This window comes from Ornithorhynchus anatinus, chromosome 5 (genome assembly GCF_004115215.2).
Source record: "Ornithorhynchus anatinus isolate Pmale09 chromosome 5, mOrnAna1.pri.v4, whole genome shotgun sequence".
In the NCBI taxonomy this organism is placed as follows: domain Eukaryota; kingdom Metazoa; phylum Chordata; class Mammalia; order Monotremata; family Ornithorhynchidae; genus Ornithorhynchus; species Ornithorhynchus anatinus.
Window position 1 is genome coordinate 56,626,221 of NC_041732.1, and position 19,838 is coordinate 56,646,058.

Genomic DNA, 19,838 nt, shown 5'->3' on the forward strand with positions numbered 1-19,838 from the left:
CGATCTCCTATTGGGTCCGACCCCGGGGCCGCCTGTTGGCCCCGCCCCCTGGCTTCCTATTGGTCCCGATCCCGGACGGCCTGTTGGCCCCGCCCCCTGATCTCCTATTGGCTCCGACCCCGGGGCCGCCTGTTGGCCCCGCCCCCTGGGTTCCTATTGGTCCCGATCCGGGGCAAGCTGTTGGCCCCGCCCCCTGGCTTCCTATTGGTCCCGATCCCGGACGGCCTGTTGGCCCCGCCCCCTGATCTCCTATTGGTTCCGACCCCGGGGCCGCCTGTTGGCCCCGCCCCCTGGCTTCCTATTGGTCCCGATTCCGGACGGCCTGTTGGCCCCGCCCCCTGGCTTCCTATTGGTCCCGATCCGGGGCAGCCTGTTGGCCTCGCCCCCCGGCTTCCTATTGGTCCCGATCCCGGACGGCCTGTTGGCCCCGCCCCCTGAGCGCCTATTGGTCCCTCCCCCGAGGAGCCATTTGATTGACCCCCTCCGCACCCAATCAGAGGAGAGCCGGGCTCCCGATGCGGAATCGAGCGCCGGCCGGCGGGCCCGCAGTGTTGCAGCGGCCGGCCAGGTAAGGAGGCGGCGGCGGCGGCGGCGGCGGAGGCCGGCGCGGAGGAGGAGGCAGGGCCGGGGCCATGACAATAACGATACTAATAATAATGGCGTTTCTCCCATGTGAAACGCTTCCGATGTGCCGAGCACTGGTCTAAGCGCTGGGGTGCCTGCCAGGTCATCAGGTGGGCCCTCGTGGGGCTCCCAGCCTTCATCCCCATTTTCCGGAGGAGGTCACTGAGGCCCGGAGAATAATAATAAGGATGATGCCGTTTGTTGTGGACCATTGATCGGAGAGGGCAGTGTCCACTCGGTACTATGTGCCAAGCCCTGTGCTGAGCGCTCCGGGGGGGGGGGGGGACGACAAGGTGATCAGGTTGTCCCGTCCACCCGGTCTTAATCCCCCTTTTACAGATGGGGCGGTGAAGTGACTCGCCCACGGTCACCCGGCTGACAGGTTCGTTCGTTCATTCGGGAGTATTTATCGAGCGCTTACACTGTGCAGAGCACTGGGCTAAGCGCCTGGACGGTTCGGCCACGGATAGAGACGATTCAAGGGCAACACAGAAGGGAGTCGGGGAAGGGGCGAGGAGGGTTCAGGCAGGGAAGGCCTCTTGGGCGAGGGGCGGAGGCGGGATTAGAACCCACCACCTCCGACTCCCAAGCCCGGGCTCTCTCCGCCGAGCCGCGTTGCTTCTCCTGGCTGGGGCCGGGGAGGCCCACTTGGGGCCGTCCCGGAGGTGGGCCTCGCCCCGGTGCTAGAGGGGGATCCAGGGGATCCGAGCCTCCGCCGCCCACCCGGTCTCTGGGGTGGACGTTGACCCCATGGGTGGACGTTGTCCCCGGGCTGGACCAGGCCCCGGGGGTGGACAAGGGCCTTGGGACCCGGGGGTGGACGTTGTCCCCGGGCTGGACCAGGTCCCGGGGGTGGACAAGGGCCTTGGGACCCGGGGGTGGACGTTGTCCCCGGGCTGGACAAAGCCCTTGGCTCCCTGGATGGACGAGGTCCTTGGGTCCTTGGGCTGGACGAGGTCCCCGGGCTGGACAGAGACCTCGGGTCCCGCGGGCGGATGCGGCCCGAGGGATGGACATCGTCCCTGGGCTGGACCAAGCCCTCGGGACGGACGAGCTCCCCGCGGCGGACGGTCCTCGGGGTCGGTCCGAGCCTTCCCGGGCCCGGAAGCGGAGCGGAGGGGTCACCTGGGGCGAGGTCGCTCCCTGCGGCAGGCCGGGGCTATCTCCGGGTCCCGGGCGTCGCGCCAGCCCCCGGCTACTTGCCCTCCCTCGCCCCTGACCTTGCGGGCCGGACTCGGACGCTGCCCTCTCCAATCAATAAATCCCGGGGCCTGGCAGAAGCCGGCGGTTTGCGGCGGAGCCCGATGAGCGCCTTCCAGGAGAAGGCGCCGGCCAGGCCCTCCAATCCCTCCCTCCAGCCACCTTGGGGTCTCGCTTTGGATTCCTTTGCTTTTTCGGTATTCGCTCGGCTACTACGCGTCAGGCATCGCTCTAAGAGCGGGCGTAGATACAAGGTAATCGGGTCCCACGTCGGGCGGGCAGTCTTAATCCCCACTTTAGAGATGAAGTGACTAAGGCTAGGAGAGGTGAGGTGACTTGCCCAAGGTCACCCTGCAGACAAGCGATGGAGTCGGGATTAGAACCCAGGTCCTGCTGACTCCCAGGCTCTACCCGTTAGGCCACGCTGCTTCCGACTATCCCTATAGTTGAGGGTCTAGAGAAGCAGCGTGGCCCAGTGGAAAGAGCCCGGGCTGGGGAGTCAGAGGTCATGGGTTCGAATCCCACCCTGCCACTTGTCAGCTGTGTGACTGTGGGCAAGTCACTGAGCTTGTCTGTGCCTCAGTGACCTCATCTATAAAATGGGGATGAAGACTGTGCATCTCACATAGGACAACCTGATTACCCTGTAGATCTACCCCAGCGCTTAGAACAGTGCTCTGCACATTGTAAGCGCTTAACAAATACCACAATTATTATTATTATTCTGCTGGGTTGCTCTCGGTATGCCAGGAGGAGAATCGTAACTCCCATTTGCCCCATCTAGAATTTATTTCAATGTCCGTCTCCCCCCGCTAGCCTGTCAAGCCCCTTGTGGGCAGGGATCGCGTCTGCCGATTCTTTGAGAAGCAGAGCGGCCCAGCGGACGGAACACGGGCCGGAGAGTCAGAAGGACCTAGGTTCTAATCCCATCTCCGCCACAGGACTGCTGTGTGAACCTGGGCGAGTCACTTCCCTTTTCTGTGCCTCACTGACTTCATCTGTAAAGTGGGAATTAAGACTGTGAGCCCTGTGCAGGTCAGGGACTCTGTTCGACCTGATTAGCTCGTCTCTACCCGAGTTTAGTACAGTGGCTGGCGTACAGTAAATGCTTAACAAATACCCTGAAATAATTATATTGTAATGTACCTCTCTGAGGGTACAATGCTCTGCACGCAGTGAGCCCTCAGGAGAACGATTGATTAATAGGAACTGGGTCTACCTAACCTGTTGTACTCTGCCAAGCACTGAGTACGGCGACGCTCAGTAAATGCAAGTGATTGGGAGGCTGATGCCAGTTCTCTTCAGAATGGCTTGTTCCGGGGAGGCCTGCTGCCCATGCCCCCGCTCTACCCCGCCAGCCTAGGTTTAAAGGTTTAATTTATGAACACTTCATGCCAGGAGCCGGAGCCCAGCCTTGCTCGGCGCCCCAAGGTTGGGCAAGAATCTGTGTCACCCCATCTGTTTATCGGCGGCCACCCGCGACCAGACAAAACCTTCCCTTCGCTTGGCCGGGCGAGAGGCCCGGCAGCAGCCGGGCCGGGCAAGCGCCAAAAGGGAAAAATGCCAGAACGGGTCAGGTCAGCCCCTAGACAGCCTTCAACGCCCCCCCCCAGAGCTCCCGCTCCCCGAGGGCCCGATTGTCACCCAGACGGTTGCAGGCCCGGCCCCCTCCGCCCGGGTTCGTCCCCTTTTCGGGCAGGGGATGAAGCCTGGCGCTCTGGGGGAACCGGCCCCTACCAGGCTGCCGCTGGCCACCCCGGACCGGACCGGCCGCTGCAACCGGGTCACTTCCCCCGGCCTGTGCGTTTCAGGTCCAGAGGCAGGATGGCCAACGTGGGGGAAGAGTTTAACCTGAAGGTCGTCCTGGTCAGTTTCAAGAAGTGCCTGAGCGAGAGAGAGGAGGTGCTCATGGACTACTACATCGCCAGCTGGAAAGGCCTGGTCAGGTACTCGTAACCAGTGTGTGCGCGTGGGTGTGAGGTATCGCAGACACAGGTCCGGGTGTGTCGTCCTCGCTACATTCCTCACTTGGTTCCTCAAGGAGATTGTATCTCCTAGCACCTCTGGCTTCCAGACACATTCCTTGACTGGAGTCTTGCGTGAGCCCTAGCTCCCGTTTTACTTCCCAAGCGCTTAGTAGAGTGCATTGCGATGAGTAGGCGCTCAATAAATACCATTTCTACTCCTCCAGCCCCGGGCCCTCCGAGGGACCCCCCACCCCGGGCCGCGGGCATGGATGGGAGGGAACGGTGACTTGCGCCGGCGCCAGCTGGCAGGCTGACGACGCACCCCGTCACCCTCCCCAAACGTCCGGGAAGGGCGGCGGGCGCAGCGTTGCCGGCAGGGTGACCCGGCCCACCCGGCACGTTCCGCCGGTCCACGGGGCGGAGGGTGCCCCCCACCGTGTGGGGGCAAAGCCTTACCTCGCCCACCTGGGGTTATTGTCCTGCTGCACTCCCCCGATAAGAATTTGTCTGCCCCGTCTTGCCCACGCCCTCTGCCTGACCTGCCCGGTGAGCGATCTGACAGTTCCGGTTCCCTCCTCCCCTCAGAGCCGTGACTAATGGTTAACAAACAACAGAGACCTGGCCAGAGGAATTTCCCCAGGAGGAAGTGGAAGTTCCTCGGGTCTCCGCTCCCCACCCCCCCGCAGGGAGAGGCCAAGAGACCAGGCCGTGTGCCGGGGCTGAGACGGGGGGGGGGGCAGGACGAGGACAGTTCCTCCCGCGGGGTCCTGACCTCCGCCCTCCCGGGGCTTGCTCTGAACGACAGGTTTCTGAACGGGCTGGGCACCATCTTCTCCTTCATCTCCAAGGACGTGGTGGCCAAGCTGCAGATCATGGAGGCCCTGCGGCAGGGCGCGCAGAGCGAGCAGTACGCCAGCCTGCAGTCCATGGTGCAGCACGAGGTGGCCCACGGGCTGGTGGACCTGAAGCGGCGGGAGGAGCACCCGGACTCGGGCTGCCGCACGGTGCTGCGCCTGCACCGGGCCCTGCGCTGGCTGCAGCTCTTCCTGGAGGGGCTGCGGACCAGCCAGCGGGACGCCAAGACCTCGGCGCTCTGCGCGGAGGCCTACAACGCCACTCTGGCCGGCTACCACCCGTGGGTCATCCGCAAGGCGTCCACGCTGGCCTTCTGCACCCTGCCCACCCGCGACTGCTTCCTGCAGACCATGAACGTGGGCTCGCCCGAGGAGGCGGTGGGCATGCTGGGCGACGCGCTGCCCTACATCTCCCGCGTCTACGACGTCACCCAGGAACTCTACACCCAACACGACCTCCTCGACCTCCCTTAGGGGACTCGGGGCTCCCCTCGGGCCCTCGGCCCCTCCCCCCGCCCCGATTTGATACCCTCCCCTGAGACCAGTCCTGTGGGGGAGTCTGTGCTCTTCTCGCACCTTCACCAGGCCTAGGGCGGGACCCCCGTGGCCACCCTGACCAGCTGGGCCGGAACCAGGAGAACCGTGGTTCCCTCCGGGGGAGGAGGATAGTGCCTCCCAGGGCCCGGCCTGAGCCTGGCGTTCCTTCACCCCCAGACCCGCAGCGACCGGGGTCGGAGAGCGTACACCGCCCCGTCACAGCCGGTCACCCCAGAGGCCCGGGAACTCCGGATGGGCAAGGGCACCCCAGCTCTCCCACCCGCCTCCGGGCACCAGTTGAGACTCTCAGCTCGACTCAACGCTTGCCGGGCCACCGCTGCCCTCCCCCGTCCACGGGGAGCCGGAGAGGGCAAAAGCCGTGTGTCCGGGAGCTTGGGCCGGTCGGCCAGGGGCCGGCTTCTTGGGCATCCCTCTGCCAGGTGTCGAGGTGCTGCAGGGTGCCCGGGCCCTGGGTGTTTGCTGCTGAAGCGCGGGTTGGGGAGCCTCTCCCCGACACCCTCTCACCCTCCCACCCTCGGCACTAGGGTCCAGGCCCAGGTCGAAGTTGCCGACCCCCGCAACCGCCCCGAGCCTCGTCCTCGGATGCATCGGGACCCTGACTCGGGCTCGGCAGCAGGCCTGTCCGGCCACCAGTAGCCGCGCGGGCCCCCCCGGTGCCTCTAAGACGCTCCCTCAGCCGGGAAAGTTTCCCGCCCTGAGATCACCCCCGCTGTGGCTCGGCTGGGCAGCGCACAAGACCTCGTGTCAGCCGCATCACCTGAACCAGAGGGCTCGATTTAGCGGAGAGGGCTGGGCCACCCCTGCCGTTGCTGCCCCTGGCCCTCTGCCCGCTGGCCCTCCCACCCCCCCAGCGTTAGTTTGCACCGGCTGAAGTCCCAACTGTGCCCCGCCCCAGGCAGACACACCTCTACGGGGGGCAGGACCCCACAACAGGGTTCAATCTGTGACAGAAATCATTATTTATGGGGTTATTTTTTTTTTCCATTCAAGAGTTGCACGTGCTGGGGGCAAGGGTTTGATTTCCAGGAATGGGGAGGGGTGGGCATCTGTCCATCTGGCTGTCCTAGTCCCAAGGCCACACACCAGTTTAAGTCTCCCTGGCCCAGGTGCCAAAGGCAGATATTAGTAATAAAGAATAACTGTGATATTAGCTAAGCGCTAACTGGACCGAGCGCTGGGGAAGAATCAAGAAATGAGAGAGAAGCAACATGAACTAGTGGATGGAGCCCACTTCTCTGGTGCCTCAGTTACCTCATCTGTAAAATGGGGATTAAGACTGTGGCCCCATGTGGGACAGCGACTGTCCAACCAGATTGTATTCATTCATTCATTCAATAGTATATATTGAGCGCTCACTATGTGCAGAGCACTGTACTAAGCACTTGGAATGAACAAGTCGGCAACAGATAGAGACGGTCCCTGCCGTTTGACGGGCTTACGGTCTAATCGGGGGAGACAGACAAGAACAATGGCAATAAATAGAGTCAAGGGGAAGAAAATCTCGTAAAAACAATGGCAACTAAACAGTGGCTTGTATCCACCTCAGCGCTTAGTTCAGTGCCTGGCACACAGGAAATGCTCAACAAATGCCACCACTACTATTATTATGGTACAGTCCCTGATCTATAGAGAGAGAGAGAAGCAGCGTGGCTTAGTGGAAAGAGCCCGGGCTTGGGAGTCAGAGGTTGTGGGTTCTAATCCCGTCTCCGTCACCTATCCACTGTGTGACTTTGAGCAAGTCACTTCACTTCTCTGTGCCTCAGTTCCCTCATCAAAGAAGCAGCGTGGCTCAGTGGAAAGAGCCAGGGCTTGGGAGTCAGAGGTCATGGGTTTGAATCCCAGCTCTGCCACTTGTCAGCTGTGGGACTTTGGATAAGTCACTTCACTTCTCTGTGCCTCAGTTACCTCATCTGTAAAATGGGGATTAACTGTGAGCCTCACGTGGGACAACCTGATTACCCTGGATCTCCCCCAGCGCTTAGAACAGTGCTCTGCACATAGTAAGCGCTTAACAAATACCAGCATTATTATTATTATTAAAATGGGGATTAAAACTGTGAGCCCCACTTGGGACAACCTAATTATCTTGTATCTACCCCCAGCGCTTAGAACAGTGCTTGGCACATAGTAAGGGCTTAGCCACCATCATCATCATCTGTATGGGGCTGGTTCCCCATCTAAGAGAAAGGAAGAACAGTTATCGAATCTCCATTTTACAGATGAGGAGACAGGCAGAGAAGAGTAAAGTGACTTGCGCGAGGTCACACAGCAGGCAAGTTGCACAGTCAGGATTAGAACCAAGGTCCTTCTGACTTCCAGGCCCGTGCTCTATCCATGAGGCCCTACTGCTTCTCAAGTGCAGGGTGTATGGCCTAAATCCCTTGCTGCTGGGTGAGGATGGGGCCCAGCTTGGCCTTGCCCACGGGCCTCCAAGCTGGGCATCTCCGGGTCCTGTGAGGGCAGCGGGATTTGCACGGGCCTGGCTGGGTGGAGCAGAGAGATGGGCTGAAGCCTGAGGAGGGGTGGGGAGGGTCGGGGGGCTCCTGATGGAAGGGGGGACGGGGTCCTCACCTCGTTTAGACTGCGAGCCCGTTGTTGGGCAGGGATTGTCTCCGTCTGTTGCCGAATTGTCCATTCCAAGCGCTTAGTCCAGTGCTCTGCACACAGTAAGCGCTCAATAAATACGATTGAATCCCTCAGCTCTTGCTGGGGGCTGCGCCGCGCACCTGGCACCAGCAGGGGGCGCCCTTACCACCCCGCCGAGGAACCATTCATTCAATCAACCGAATTTCTTGAGCACTTACTGTGTGCAAAACACTGTACTAAGCGCTTGGGAGAGTACGTTATAAACACAAAGAGACCCACTCCCCGCCCACAACGAGCTCCCAGGGTAGAGGGGCCCGGGGCCGGCCGGACACCGTGGGCCTGGTGTAAAGAGGCTCAGAGTGAAGCCCAGTGCTGGGGGCGAGTGGGGAACCCCAGCAGGGTCAGGGGTCAGAGGCCGGGACTGGCAAACCCCCCCCCCCCAAGGCAACGTGACCTAGTGGCTAGAGCATGGGGCTGAAAGTCAAAAGGACCTGGGTTCTAATCCCGACTCCACCACTTGCCCGCCGTGTGACCTCGAGCCAGTGCATTTACTTCTCTGGGCTTCAGTTACCTCATCTGTAAAATGGGGATTAAGATCGTGAACCCGAACCCCTCGTGGGACAAGGAAGGACTGAGTCCACCCTGATTATCTTGTATCTACCCCAGGACTTAGTAAAGTGCCTGACACATAGTAAGTGCTTAACAGATATCGTTAGAAAAATTAAAATCCAGCGCTCTCTGCCTGCCTCAGTCTCCCCACCTGTAAAATCGGTTCACGATTGCAGCGGTGAGCTGGAGCCCTCAAACCCCCATGCCGCAAGAGTGATCAAGTCACCGTTCCAGGCTGGAGTGCTCTGTGGGGACCAGCTCCCCCCCAACACACACTCACCCTCAACCCCCAGGGCTCGGGTAAGAGGGTCTGGGGTCTGGGCCCCGGGTTGGGGAGAGGTGGGGGGGCTGGAGGAACCTCCGACCTAACCCCATGGGACATCAGCAGAGTCCACTACAGGATGTCATTCGTTCATTCAATCGTATTTATTGGAGAAGCAGCATGGCGTAGTGGATAGAGCACATGCCTGGGAGTCAGAAGGCTATGAGTTCTAATCCCCTCTCTGTCACTTATCTGCTATGTCACCTTGAGCAAATCACTTCACTTCTCTGGGCCTCAGTGACCTCATCTGTAAAAGGGGGATCGAAACTGTGACCCCTACGTGGGTCAGGGACTGTGTCCAACCCGATTTGCTTATATCCACCCCAGCGCTAAGAGTAATAGTCATGGTATTTGTCAAGCGCTTACTACAGTGCCTGGAACATAGTAAGCGGTTAACAAATTCCATAATTATTATTTATTGAGCTCTTACTATGTACAGAGCATTATACTAAGAACTTGGGAGAGTACAATATAACAATAGAGACAATCCCTGCCCACCAAGAGCTCTCAGTCTAGAGGAGGAGTTTACAGTCTAATCTAGTCCTTCCTGCCCACCGCAGTGGGCTTCTCCCCATTTCCCAGAGCAGAAAACTGAGGCCCGAGAGCCCAGGTCTGGAGCTTGACCACTTCCGGAGCCCTGCGCCGTGCGGGAGACTCTCTCAGCCGAGCCCAGCGGCCGCCCTAGGCCCCAGCTGAAAGGCTTTTGACACCCAACCAAAGGTGGACAGTAGCTGGTACCAGGCGTCCCCACTGGGTGTTTCATTATCATTATTATTATTATTATTATATTTGTTAAGTGCTTACTTAGTGCCAGGCACTGTCTGTATATATTTGTGTATAATATTCTTTCAGCCTCAAATACAGTCATAGCCCGACTCACCGTCAGAGTTGACATCTTCTGGTAGGAAGAATCCAGTCAGTGTATAAGAGTGAGAGAGAAAGAGGGTGTGAGTGAGAGAGAGAGAGTGTGTGTGTGTTTTTCTTGCTTGCTTTCACTTAGTCTTTGTTTCCCAGCTACCGAAGGAGACTCCCCCAACCCCGGGAAAGTGGGAGAAAACTGACATTATCCCCTTTAGGAGCCTCCTCCCGGCAGCTAGAGCTGGCTGAGGTGGTCCCGGCCCCGTAGCCATCCACCCCTCACCTCTCATCACCCGTGGTGTCTCATTAACCCCATTTGCCTTTCACCCCAGTTCCGGCTGCAGTTGCCTGAGATTTGCATCTCGGACCCGGGAGGTGTCCTGTCTGGGGAGGGCGGAGGGGTGGGGGCCCGGGTTGGAGATCGCCAAAGTGTGCTGGCCTCATCTCTCTTAAAACCTCCGCAGCCGCCGACCCACTTTCCCACCGCCAATGACAAGCCGCTTAAGCCTGCAGCCTCGGTGTCAGCCTTGACTCCTCACGATCAACGAAAACCTCTAGAACATTTCTCGTAGCCACACCTTCCTCTCCCTACTAAAGGCCACTACCCTGGTTCAAACACTTGCCGTTTCATGGTTAGACTGCTCTGTCGGCCTCCTCTCCGGCCTCCCTGCCTCCGGCCTCACCTCGCTTCAGCCCACACTCCTCACTGCTGACCCGATCGTCTTCCCTGAACGCCGCTCAGCCGCGTCTTCACTCTCCTCAAAACACTCCAGTGGCTGTCCATCTCCCTCCACATCAAGCAAACATTGGCTTCGAGTCTCTTGTCCAACTCTCTCCTCCCTAAACTATTCAAATCATCAATGGCATTGATTGAGCGCTTGCTGCCTGCAGAGCACTGTACTAAGTGCTTGGGAGAGCATGATATAACAGTTAGTAGACGGGTTTCCTGTCCACCAGGAGTTTACAGTCTAGAGTGAGAAACAGACATTAAAATAATAATAATTACGATATTTGTTAAGCACTCACTATGTGCCAAGCACTGAATTCATTCATTAATTCATTCAAATTTATTGAGTACTATGTGCAGAGCACTGTATGAAGCACTAGGAATGTACAATTCGGCAACAGATAGAGACAGTCCCTGCCCAGCAAAGGGCTGCACTGGGGTGGATACAAGCCCCAAGTGAGGTTCACAGTCCCGATCCCCATTTTGCAGATGAGGGAACTGAGGCACAAAGAAGTGAAGTGACTTGCTCAAGGTCAAACAGCAGACAAGTGGTGGAGCTGGGATTAGAACCCATGACCTTCTAACTCCCAGGCCCGTGCTCTATCCACTAAGCCAGGCTCCTTCTTAATATAAATAATGCTAAATACATAATCATATAAATGAATATCAATCCATAATTTATTTATGTTTTATCAGGTCTTGATATTCCCTACTCCCCTGCTCTGCCCAAGCACTTTCCACATAATACATTGGCTCCCCGTCCACTCTTCACTCCTCCCAAGCTGACTGAACTGCATCTCCCCGCCGCGCCAATTCCTCACATACTGTTTCCCCTGCCCGGACCTTCCCCTCCCCTGCACCCCAAGTCTGCCAGATCACACCTGTCCCCATTTTCAAAACCCTCTGACAATTCCACCTCCTCCAATGTGTTCACCCCAGTGGGGATGTGGCTACTGATGGGGTCCTGGGCCCCATTTAATAATAATAATGATGGTATTTAAGAGCTTACTATGTGCCAAGCACTGTTCTAAGTGCTGGGGGAGATACAACGTTATCAGGTTGTCCCAGGTGGGGCTTACAGTCTTAACCCCCATTTTCCAGATGAAGTAACTGAGGCACAGAGAAGTTAAGTGACTCGTCCAAAGTCATCAGCTGACATGTGGCAGAGCGGGGATTAGAACCCACGACCTCTGACTCCCACGCCCATGCTCTTTCCACTAAGCCACACTGCTTCTCTTTGAGTTGTGAATGCAGTCCATGCTGTAGGGGTGAATGTGGACTGGAACCTCCTTGTGGGCTCCTTTGTGGGTAGTCAGTTGTATTTATTGAGCGCTTACTGTGTGCAGAGCACTATACTGAATGCTTAGGAGACTGCAATATAACAATAAATACATTCTCTGCCCACATCGAGGGAGCGTGCCTACCAACTGTGTTAGTGAAGTCTCCTAAGCGCCTAGTACAGTGTTCTGCACACGGTAAACATTGAATAAATACCACTGATTGATTTCTTTTCAGAGTTTGTTATGTGCTTTCTCTGTGCCAGGCACTGTTCTAAAAGCTGGAGTAAATAGAAGCTAATCAGATTGAACACAATCCATTTCCCACATGGGGCTCACAGATGAGGGAACCGAAGCCCAGAGAAGTGAAGTGACTTACCCAAGGTCACACAGCAGGCAACGGCGGAGCCGGGATTAGAATCCAGGTCCTTCTGACTCCCAAGTCTGTGCTCTATCCACTAGGCCACGCTGCTTCCCATAAACCCTAGATCGACTGAGTGAGTGGCTCACGCTACAACTGGCAGAAGGGGTCTCGGCAGACCCGGCCCACCAGGGACCCTCTCCCAGCCCCAGCCTGGCCCCCACAGAGCCTCCACCTGAGGCAGCGGGAGAAACGAGCTTTGGTGTTCATTCAATAGTATTTATTGAGCGCTTACTCTGTGCAGAGCACTGTACTAAGCGCTTGGAATGGACAATTTGGCAACAGATAGAGACAATCCCTGCTCATTGATGGGTGTTGCTGGGGGCTGGAGCGGGGAGAGATACCCAATCCATCGGTGGCATTTCTTGAGAGCTTACTGTGTGCCGAGCACTGTCCTAAGCGCTTAGAAAAGTATAAGCTCCTTGTGGGCAGGGAATGTGTCTGTCTATTAGTGTAGATTAGACTGTAAGCCCGTCAAACGGCAGGGACCGTCTCTATCTGTTGCCGACTTGTTCATCCCAAGCGCTTAGTACAGTGCTCTGCACATAGTAAGCGCTCAATAAATACTATTGAAATACTATTGAATGTACTGTAGTCTCCCAAGCTTTTGGTACTGTGCTCGGCACACAGTTAAATCTTCAATAAATGAATATAGTAAAATAGAGTTGGTAGGTGCAATCCCTGCTCACGAGGATCTTACTATCTGCAGGGGAAGACAGACATAAAATAAATTACAGAGGGAAAATGGAGATAGGGATATGTACCAAAGTGCAGCGGGGCTGAGGTGAGTATCAAAGAGCTTAAAGGGCCCACAGCCAAGCGCGGAGTTGACGCAGAAGGGAGGGTATGGAGGGGAGGGTATGGAGGTATATGCTCTCGTTATATCCCGGCTAGACTACTGTGTCAGCCTTCTCTCTGACCTCCCTTCCTCCTCTCTCGCCCCGCTCCAGTCTATTCTTCACTCCGCTGCCCGGCTCATCTTCCCGCAGAAACGATCTGGGCATGTCACTCCCCTTCTTAAACAACTCCAGTGGTTGCCTATCGACCTCCGCTCCAAACAAAAACTCCTCACTCTAGGCTTCAAGGCTCTCCATCCCCTTGCCCCTTCCTACCTCTCCTCCCTTCTCTCTTTCTACCACCCACCCCGCACGCTCCGCTCCTCTGCCGCCCACCTCCTCTCCGTCCCTCGGTCTCGCCTATCCCGCCGTCGACCCCCGGGCCGCGTCCTCCCGCGGTCCCGGAACGCCCTCCCTCCTCACCTCCGCCAGACTGATTCTCTTCCCCTCTTCAAAACCCTACTTAAAACTCACCTACTCCAAGAGGCCTTCCCAGACTGAGCTCCTCTTCTCCCTCTACTCCCTCTGCCACCCCCCCCTTACCTCTCCGCAGCTAAACCCTCTTTTTCCCCTTTTCCCTCTGCTCCTCCACCTCTCCCTTCCCATCCCTACAGCACTGTACTCGTCCGCTCGACTGTATATATTTCCGTTACCCTATTTATTTTGTTAATGAATTGTACATCGCCTTGATTCTATTTAGTTGCCATCGGTTTTTACGAGACGTTCTTCCCCTCGACTCTATTTATCGCCATCGTTCTCGTCTGTCCGTCTCCCCCGATTAGACCGTAAGCCCGTCAAACGGCAGGGACTGTCTCTATCTGTTGCCGACTTGTTCATCCCAAGTGCTTAGTACAGTGCTCTGCACCTAGTAAGCGCTCAATAAATACTATTGAATGAATGAATTGAATGAAATGAGAACTTAGGAGGGGGTGTGATTTTAGGAGGGTTTGAAAAGTGGAAAGAGTGGTGGGCTGTCAGTTGTGACGGGGGAAGGAGTTCCAGGCCCAAGGGAGGACACAGACAAGGCGGCAGTGGCGGGATAGACGAGCTCGAGGTACAGAGAGTAGATTGACGTCGAGGGGCGTGGGAGAGTGCAGGGTTGGGTTATAGTAGGAGATCAGCGAGCTGATCAAGTGCTTTAAAGTGACCCTGCTGCTTGCCCCCCGAGCCCCATCTCTGGGGGTATTCCCTGGGAGCTGGGGCGGGTATAGAGCCGGAGGGGTTTCTGATCTCCCTTTGGAAGGGTAGGGGTCAGGGCAGGGGGGTGGCGGGGCCGTGGCTGCCGGATGTGCCGAGGGGGGAAGCGTTTATGGAAAGCTACCGAGACCCGGCCCCTCGTCCCCATCCTCCCAGCTGCCGATTTGCCTGCCAGGTAGGGAGCCCAGAGGCCCCAAGGGGTGGTTTTTTGCTAAACAAATCCCCCTCCGCCCTGCCACCACCACCAGCTCGGGCGGCTACTTAGCCGGCAGCCGCAGGGCCCGGGGGGGCGAGCGGATCCTGCCTTTACCGAAGGACGGGCACGGTCCAGGTCCCGGTCCGGCAATGCGGGCCGGCCCGAGCCCACGCCCGGCGCTCGGAGCTGCCCCCGCCCTGTTGGCAACCCTGTTCTCTGGGCTGAGCGGGGCAGGGCCCGGGGCCCAGGCCAGCCACTGCCCGGAGCTGCAGGAGAGGCTGGCTGGTGACTACATGCTGGGCGGCCTGTTCCCCTTCAGTACCACTTCAGAGGGGCTACTCAACCTGACCAAGTCCGGGGGGCTCCTGTGTAGCAGGTAAGAGGTGGGCTCCGGCTGGGGCAGCAGGGTGGCTTTGGATGGCGAATCCAGGAGAGGAGTCAGTCATTCGTATGTATTGAGCTCTTACTCTGTGCGGAACGCTGTTCTAAACGCTTGGGAGAGAACAATATAACAGACACATTCCCTGTGCTCGGGGTCGAGGACAAGGGGTCCGGAGACCACCGGTAGTGCACCGGTCCAAGGCCTCACGCCCTCCGCTTCCCATCTGCGCTTCCTCGGGTCTGGTCGGAGACCCAAGGTGAGCGAGACCGGTGGGGGATAGCGGGAGGTCCAGCCCAGCCAGCTGCAGGCCGCACAATGACTTTGCCCCCCAAGAGCTAGCACCCCCCGATGCCTGGGAGAGTGGGGTTCACCCTGCCCCTCTTGGGGGTCTCAATGTCCCCATCTGACGGGGGAGAAATCTGCACCGGGCCGGAGAAGCAGCCCAAAGTAGCAGATAGAGCATGGGCCTGGGAGTCAGAACGATTTGGGTTCTAATCCCGGCTCCGCCACTGGTCTGCTGTGTGACTTTGTGCAAGTCCCTTCACTTCCCTGGGACTCAATTACCTCATCTGTAAAATAGGGATTGAGACTGGGAGCCCCATATGGGACGGGGACTGTGTCCAACCCAATCTTCTTGTACCCACCCCAGAGCTTAGTACCGTGCCTGGCCCATTGTAAGTGCTTAAGAAATACCACAGTTATCACGGTTATTAGACCACCACCCCGGGCGTGGGAGGAGGAGGACGGCGGGGCCGGTCCCATCCATCCCCGGTCATCCCCACCTCTTCCCCCTTGCCCCTCGGCAGCCAGGCCTGGCCCACGGGGCTGCTGTGGGCACTGGCCATGATGCTGGCCGTTGAAGAGATCAACAACTCCTCGTCCCTGCTGCCCGGGGTGCGCCTGGGCTACGAGCTGCACAACACCTGCACGGAGCCGCGGGAAGCCATGCGGCCCAGCCTGCTGCTCCTGAGCGGGGCCGGGGAATCGGGGCTGCCCGCCGCCTGCAACTACACCCTCTACCAGCCCCGCGCCGTGGCCGTCATCGGACCCCACTCCTCCGACCTGGCCCTGGTCACCGGGAAGCTCTTCAGCTTCTTCCTCATCCCACAGGTGGGCGGCCCCAGGGACCCCCATCCCAGTCCTCTTGGCCGGCGGTGACGGCCCCCCGGGGTTACGGAGGAGGGAGGGGCCCGGGGGCAGCAGGAGGGGCTGCTGTCAGGTGGTGCCGGGGGGGGGTGGAGGGGAGGTCCAGCAGCGGGCAGGATCGGGGGCTGATGTCCCATGCAAGTCCGGGCAATCTCACCTGGGGACAGTAGGTGTAGTGGATAGAGCACGGGGCTGGGAGTCAGAAGGTCATGGGTTCTAATCCCGGCTCCACCACTTGTCTGCTGTGTGACCTTTGGCAAGTCGCTTCACTTCCCTGGGCCTCAGTTACCTCATCTATACAATGGGGATCGAGCTGTGAGCCCCAAATGGGATAGGGACTGTGTCCAACCCGACTTGCTTGTATCCACCCCAGCGCCTGGCACAGAGTAAGCGCTTAATTAATAAACACAATCGCTATTATTATTGGACTGTGTGTGTGTGTGTATGGGGGAAGTCGGGGGAGGAGCTAATCAATCACAGCAGCCTTCACTCCCACAAGAGCCGGTCCATAGGTAAAGAAGCGGAGGCTAGGGTACGAGAGGACTGAGGAATCCTTGGTGGGGAGCGGGGGGCGGGTATCTAGCTGTGCCCCCGCCACTCCCCAAGCCTCCCTGCTTCCCCAGGTCAGCTACGGAGCCACCAGTGAGCGGCTGAGCAACCGCGCCTCCTTTCCGTCCTTCTTCCGCACGGTGTCCAGCGACCGGCACCAGCTGCAGGCTGTGATGGCCCTGCTGAACCACTTCCACTGGAACTGGGTGGCGGCCGTGGGCAGCGACGACGAGTATGGGCGCCAGGGCCTGAACCTCTTCTCCAGCCTGGCGGCCTCCCAGAACATCTGCGTGGCCATCGAGGTCATCCTGCCGGACCCCGGGGCCCAATCCGGCAGCCCGGACGAGGTGCGGCGCCTCCTGGACCAGATGGACAAGAGCCGGATTCGGGTGGTGGTCCTGTTCGCCACGGACGTGCCCGCCTATGGCCTGCTGCATGGCGCCATCCAGGGCCCCCGGGTGTTCCGCGTGTGGGTGGCCAGCGAGGCCTGGCTGCTGTCCCGCTTGGTGTCCTCGCTGCAGGGCATCTGGTGGGTGGGCACCGTGCTGGGGTTTGCCCAGCGGGGGGCCGAGGTGCCCGGCTTCGGCCGGTACGTGGCCGGCCGTCTGTCGTCCGCCCAGAATCCGTCCCGCTGCCCGGCGGCCGCCGCCGTACCCCCGGGGTGTCCGCTGTGCGGGGCCGTGAGCCTGGAGAACGTCTCCGCCGAGCTGCATCACCAGCAGTCCTTCTCCGTGTACTCGTCCGTGTACAGCGTGGCGCACGGGCTGCACAAGGCGCTGGGCTGCACCGCCAGCCGCTGCCAGGACCGTACCATCCGGCCTTGGCAGGTCAGCCCCAGCCCAGGGCCCCTCAGGGAGGGAGAGGGTGGAAAAGGGGGTGGGAAGGGGGTGTCGGTGAGGAAGGGGTGGCCCCGCCGGCCCTCAGGGGGAGCCCGGGCCCCGATCTCAGCTCCCTGGAGACCCCCGCCCGAGGCGTGGCATGGCCTTGTGGATAGAGCACGGGCTGGGAGTCAGAAGGACCTGGGTTCTAATCCCAGCTCTGCCGCTCGACTCCTGTGTGACCCCGGGCAAGTCACTTCACTTCTCTGGCCTCCTTGACCTCATCTGTAAAGGGGGATTAAGACTGCGAGCCTTATGTGGGACAGGGATTGCGCCCAACCCGATTAACTTTTATCAATCCCAGCGCTTAGTACCATGCCTGGCGCATAGTAAGCGCTTAACAAATCCCACAGTTATTGCTCATTATTCCCCGAGCTGGGCCCGCTTCTCTGCCTCTTCTGCTCCAACCAAGGTCGAGAGACCAAGATTGGGGCCGTCTGCTTTCTCCATCAAACTGGCGGTTCCTCTAGGGCGGCAGGGAGCCAACACCACAATTAGGGGAGCCGGGGGGACTGGAGCCGAGGGCAGGGCAAGTGCTAATCCGGGAAGGCTTCCTGGAGGAGGCCTCCCAGCGATGTGCCGCTTTTCTCACAGCTGCCGCCACCCTGGGGTCCATCTCGCGGCCCTACTCCCGGGGGATAGCGGGGCGTTGCCCGCTAAGGCGCGTTCTTGCCCCTCACCACCCTCCCACCACATCCCGGGACCCCCCCCCTCACTTCTCCCCTGCCAGCTCCTGAACCATATGAAGAACCTGAACTTCTCGGCGGGGCCCCTAGAGATGCAGTTCGATTCGGCCGGCACCGTGGAGATGGGCTACAACCTGCTGCAGTGGACGTGGCGGGGCGGCACGTTCACCCTCAAAGAAGTGGGCTCCTTCCAGGGCCAGCTGGTCATCGACAGATCCCAGATCCAGTGGCAGATATTTGGGAACCAGGTGTGCCGGCCGGGCGTGAGGGTGGGCACCCGGTGGAGGTCCCGGGGGTGGGGCGGGAGCAGAGGCGGCGAGGCCTGGAGCTGGAGATGAGCAGCCCGTGCCCCCACGGTGCCCCCATCAAAGGGGGTACACGGATGACATCGCCCCCTCCTCCCCAACCCTCAGGAACCGGTGTCTCAGTGCTCAAGCCAGTGTGAGGAGGGTCAGATCCGGAGGGTCAAGGGTTTCCACTCCTGCTGTTACGACTGCCTGGACTGCAAAGCGGGCACCTACCGTAGGGAGAGAGGTGAGCCCGGGGCCCGGGGCCACCGCTTTCCTTCCCTAGACTCTGCCCACCCCAGGGTCCCCCAGGTTTCACCCAAGAGGGACGGTTGGGGGTATGCTATGGTGGGGGGTGGGGGAAGAGGAAGTGGGGTCCATCTCCCATTGCCCGCAGCCTGATTTCTATGGTGAATGCAGCAACTAGTGCCCGCCACCCTACAACCCCCGAGTCCGGGCCCCACTCCGGGTCTGCGGGGAGAATTTAGAACCCCTCCCGCCTTGGGAAAGGTATCACGCTGGGATCCCAAGCGTCCCCCCACCGCCCCGTGCCATCCCCCCGGCCCCCACGCCCCACCTCACGGCAGCCAAGGGTCGACCACTCCGACGGGCTTCCCCCGGGTGCCCTCCTTCAGACGACCTGGCCTGCCTGGACTGCCAACCGAGCGAGTGGTCGCCACCGCGCAGCACCCGCTGCTTCCCACGCACGGACACCTTCCTGGCCTGGGGCGACCCGGCGGCCGTGGGGCTGGTCCTGCTGCTGCTGCTGGAGCTGACCCTGGCCGGGGCCGCCCTCCTGCTCTTCTGCCGCCACCTGGGCAGCCCGGTGGTGGAGGCGGCGGGCGGCCGCCTGGCCTGCCTGTCCCTGCTGGCCCTGGCTCTGGCGGCCGCCGGCGCCCTGCTCTTCCCCGGGCCTCCCACCGCCCGCGGCTGCCTGGCGCAGCAGCCGCTGTTCCTGCTGCCGCTGACCGCCTGCCTGACGGCCATGTGGCTCAAGGCGTCCGAGCTGTTCCTGGGCTCCGAGTGGCCGGCGCTGGTGGGGCCGTTCCGCCGGGCGCTGCGGGGCGGGCGGGCCTGGCTGGCCGTGGCGCTGGGCGTGCTGGCCGAAGGGGCGCTCTGCGCCGGCTCCATCGTCGCCTTCCTGCCCCGCGTGACCAGGGATACGAGGACCCTGCCCACGCAGACGCTGATCCTATGCCGGGGGAACACCTGGGTGGGCTTCGGCATCATGCACGCGCTGCCGGCCACCCTGGCCTTCGGCTGCTTCCTAGGCACCTTCCTGACGCACCAGCCGGGCCCGGGGGGCGGGCTGGCCCGCGGCCTGACCTTCGCGGCGCTCACCTACTTCGCCACGTGGGTCTGCTTCGTGCCGGTGCACGCCAACGCGCCCCGGGCCACCTGGACGGCGCTGCAGATGGGCGCCCAGCTCCTCTGCGTGCTGGGCCTACTGGCCTCCTTCTACCTGCCCCGCTGCTACGTGCTGCTGCACCCTCCGGCCCAGTCCGGGAGCCGCGGCGCCGAGGGGGCCGGGCCGGGGTCGGGGGAGGAGGAGGCCCGGTGAACCCTGTCCGGCGGAGGACGGGGGGCGTGTCTAAGTGGGTGCCCAGGAGGTCCCGGGTCCTGGGCGCAGGGGTTTCCCTCGTAGGATGGAGGCCTGGCTCCCGACCCGTCGCCTCGG

At 60.1% G+C, this 19,838-nt stretch overlaps 2 protein-coding genes across 2 annotated transcripts; both read left to right on the forward strand.

Annotated features, from left to right (window-relative positions):
* Nucleotides 1-501: 501 nt before the first annotated feature.
* Nucleotides 502-6,156, forward strand: LOC100090182 (ceramide-1-phosphate transfer protein). Its single transcript, XM_001519345.5, has 3 exons — nt 502-568; nt 3,636-3,770; nt 4,597-6,156. Exons 1-3 carry the CDS (start codon nt 516-518, stop codon nt 5,117-5,119), a joined length of 711 nt encoding a protein of 236 aa, XP_001519395.3. The 5' UTR covers nt 502-515; the 3' UTR covers nt 5,120-6,156.
* An 8,225-nt stretch (nt 6,157-14,381) lies between these two features.
* On the forward strand, nt 14,382-19,721 carry TAS1R3 (taste 1 receptor member 3). The gene is made up of 7 exons (XM_039912211.1): nt 14,382-14,608; nt 14,815-14,870; nt 15,354-15,724; nt 16,384-17,136; nt 17,918-18,121; nt 18,287-18,491; nt 18,796-19,721. Exons 1-7 carry the CDS (start codon nt 14,382-14,384, stop codon nt 19,719-19,721), a joined length of 2,742 nt encoding a protein of 913 aa, XP_039768145.1.
* Nucleotides 19,722-19,838: the final 117 nt, after the last annotated feature.

Coding starts and splice junctions, on each gene's coding strand:
- LOC100090182 (XM_001519345.5), top strand. CDS start 516: ATGCGGAATCGAGCGCCGGCCGGCGGGCCCGCAGTGTTGCAGCGGCCG. Junction 569..3,635: donor GTGTTGCAGCGGCCGGCCAG/GTAAGGAGGCGG, acceptor TGTGCGTTTCAG/GTCCAGAGGCAGGATGGCCA. Junction 3,771..4,596: donor AGCTGGAAAGGCCTGGTCAG/GTACTCGTAACC, acceptor TCTGAACGACAG/GTTTCTGAACGGGCTGGGCA.
- TAS1R3 (XM_039912211.1), top strand. CDS start 14,382: ATGCGGGCCGGCCCGAGCCCACGCCCGGCGCTCGGAGCTGCCCCCGCC. Junction 18,122..18,286: donor GGCAGATATTTGGGAACCAG/GTGTGCCGGCCG, acceptor CCCAACCCTCAG/GAACCGGTGTCTCAGTGCTC. Junction 18,492..18,795: donor GGTTTCACCCAAGAGGGACG/GTTGGGGGTATG, acceptor GCCCTCCTTCAG/ACGACCTGGCCTGCCTGGAC.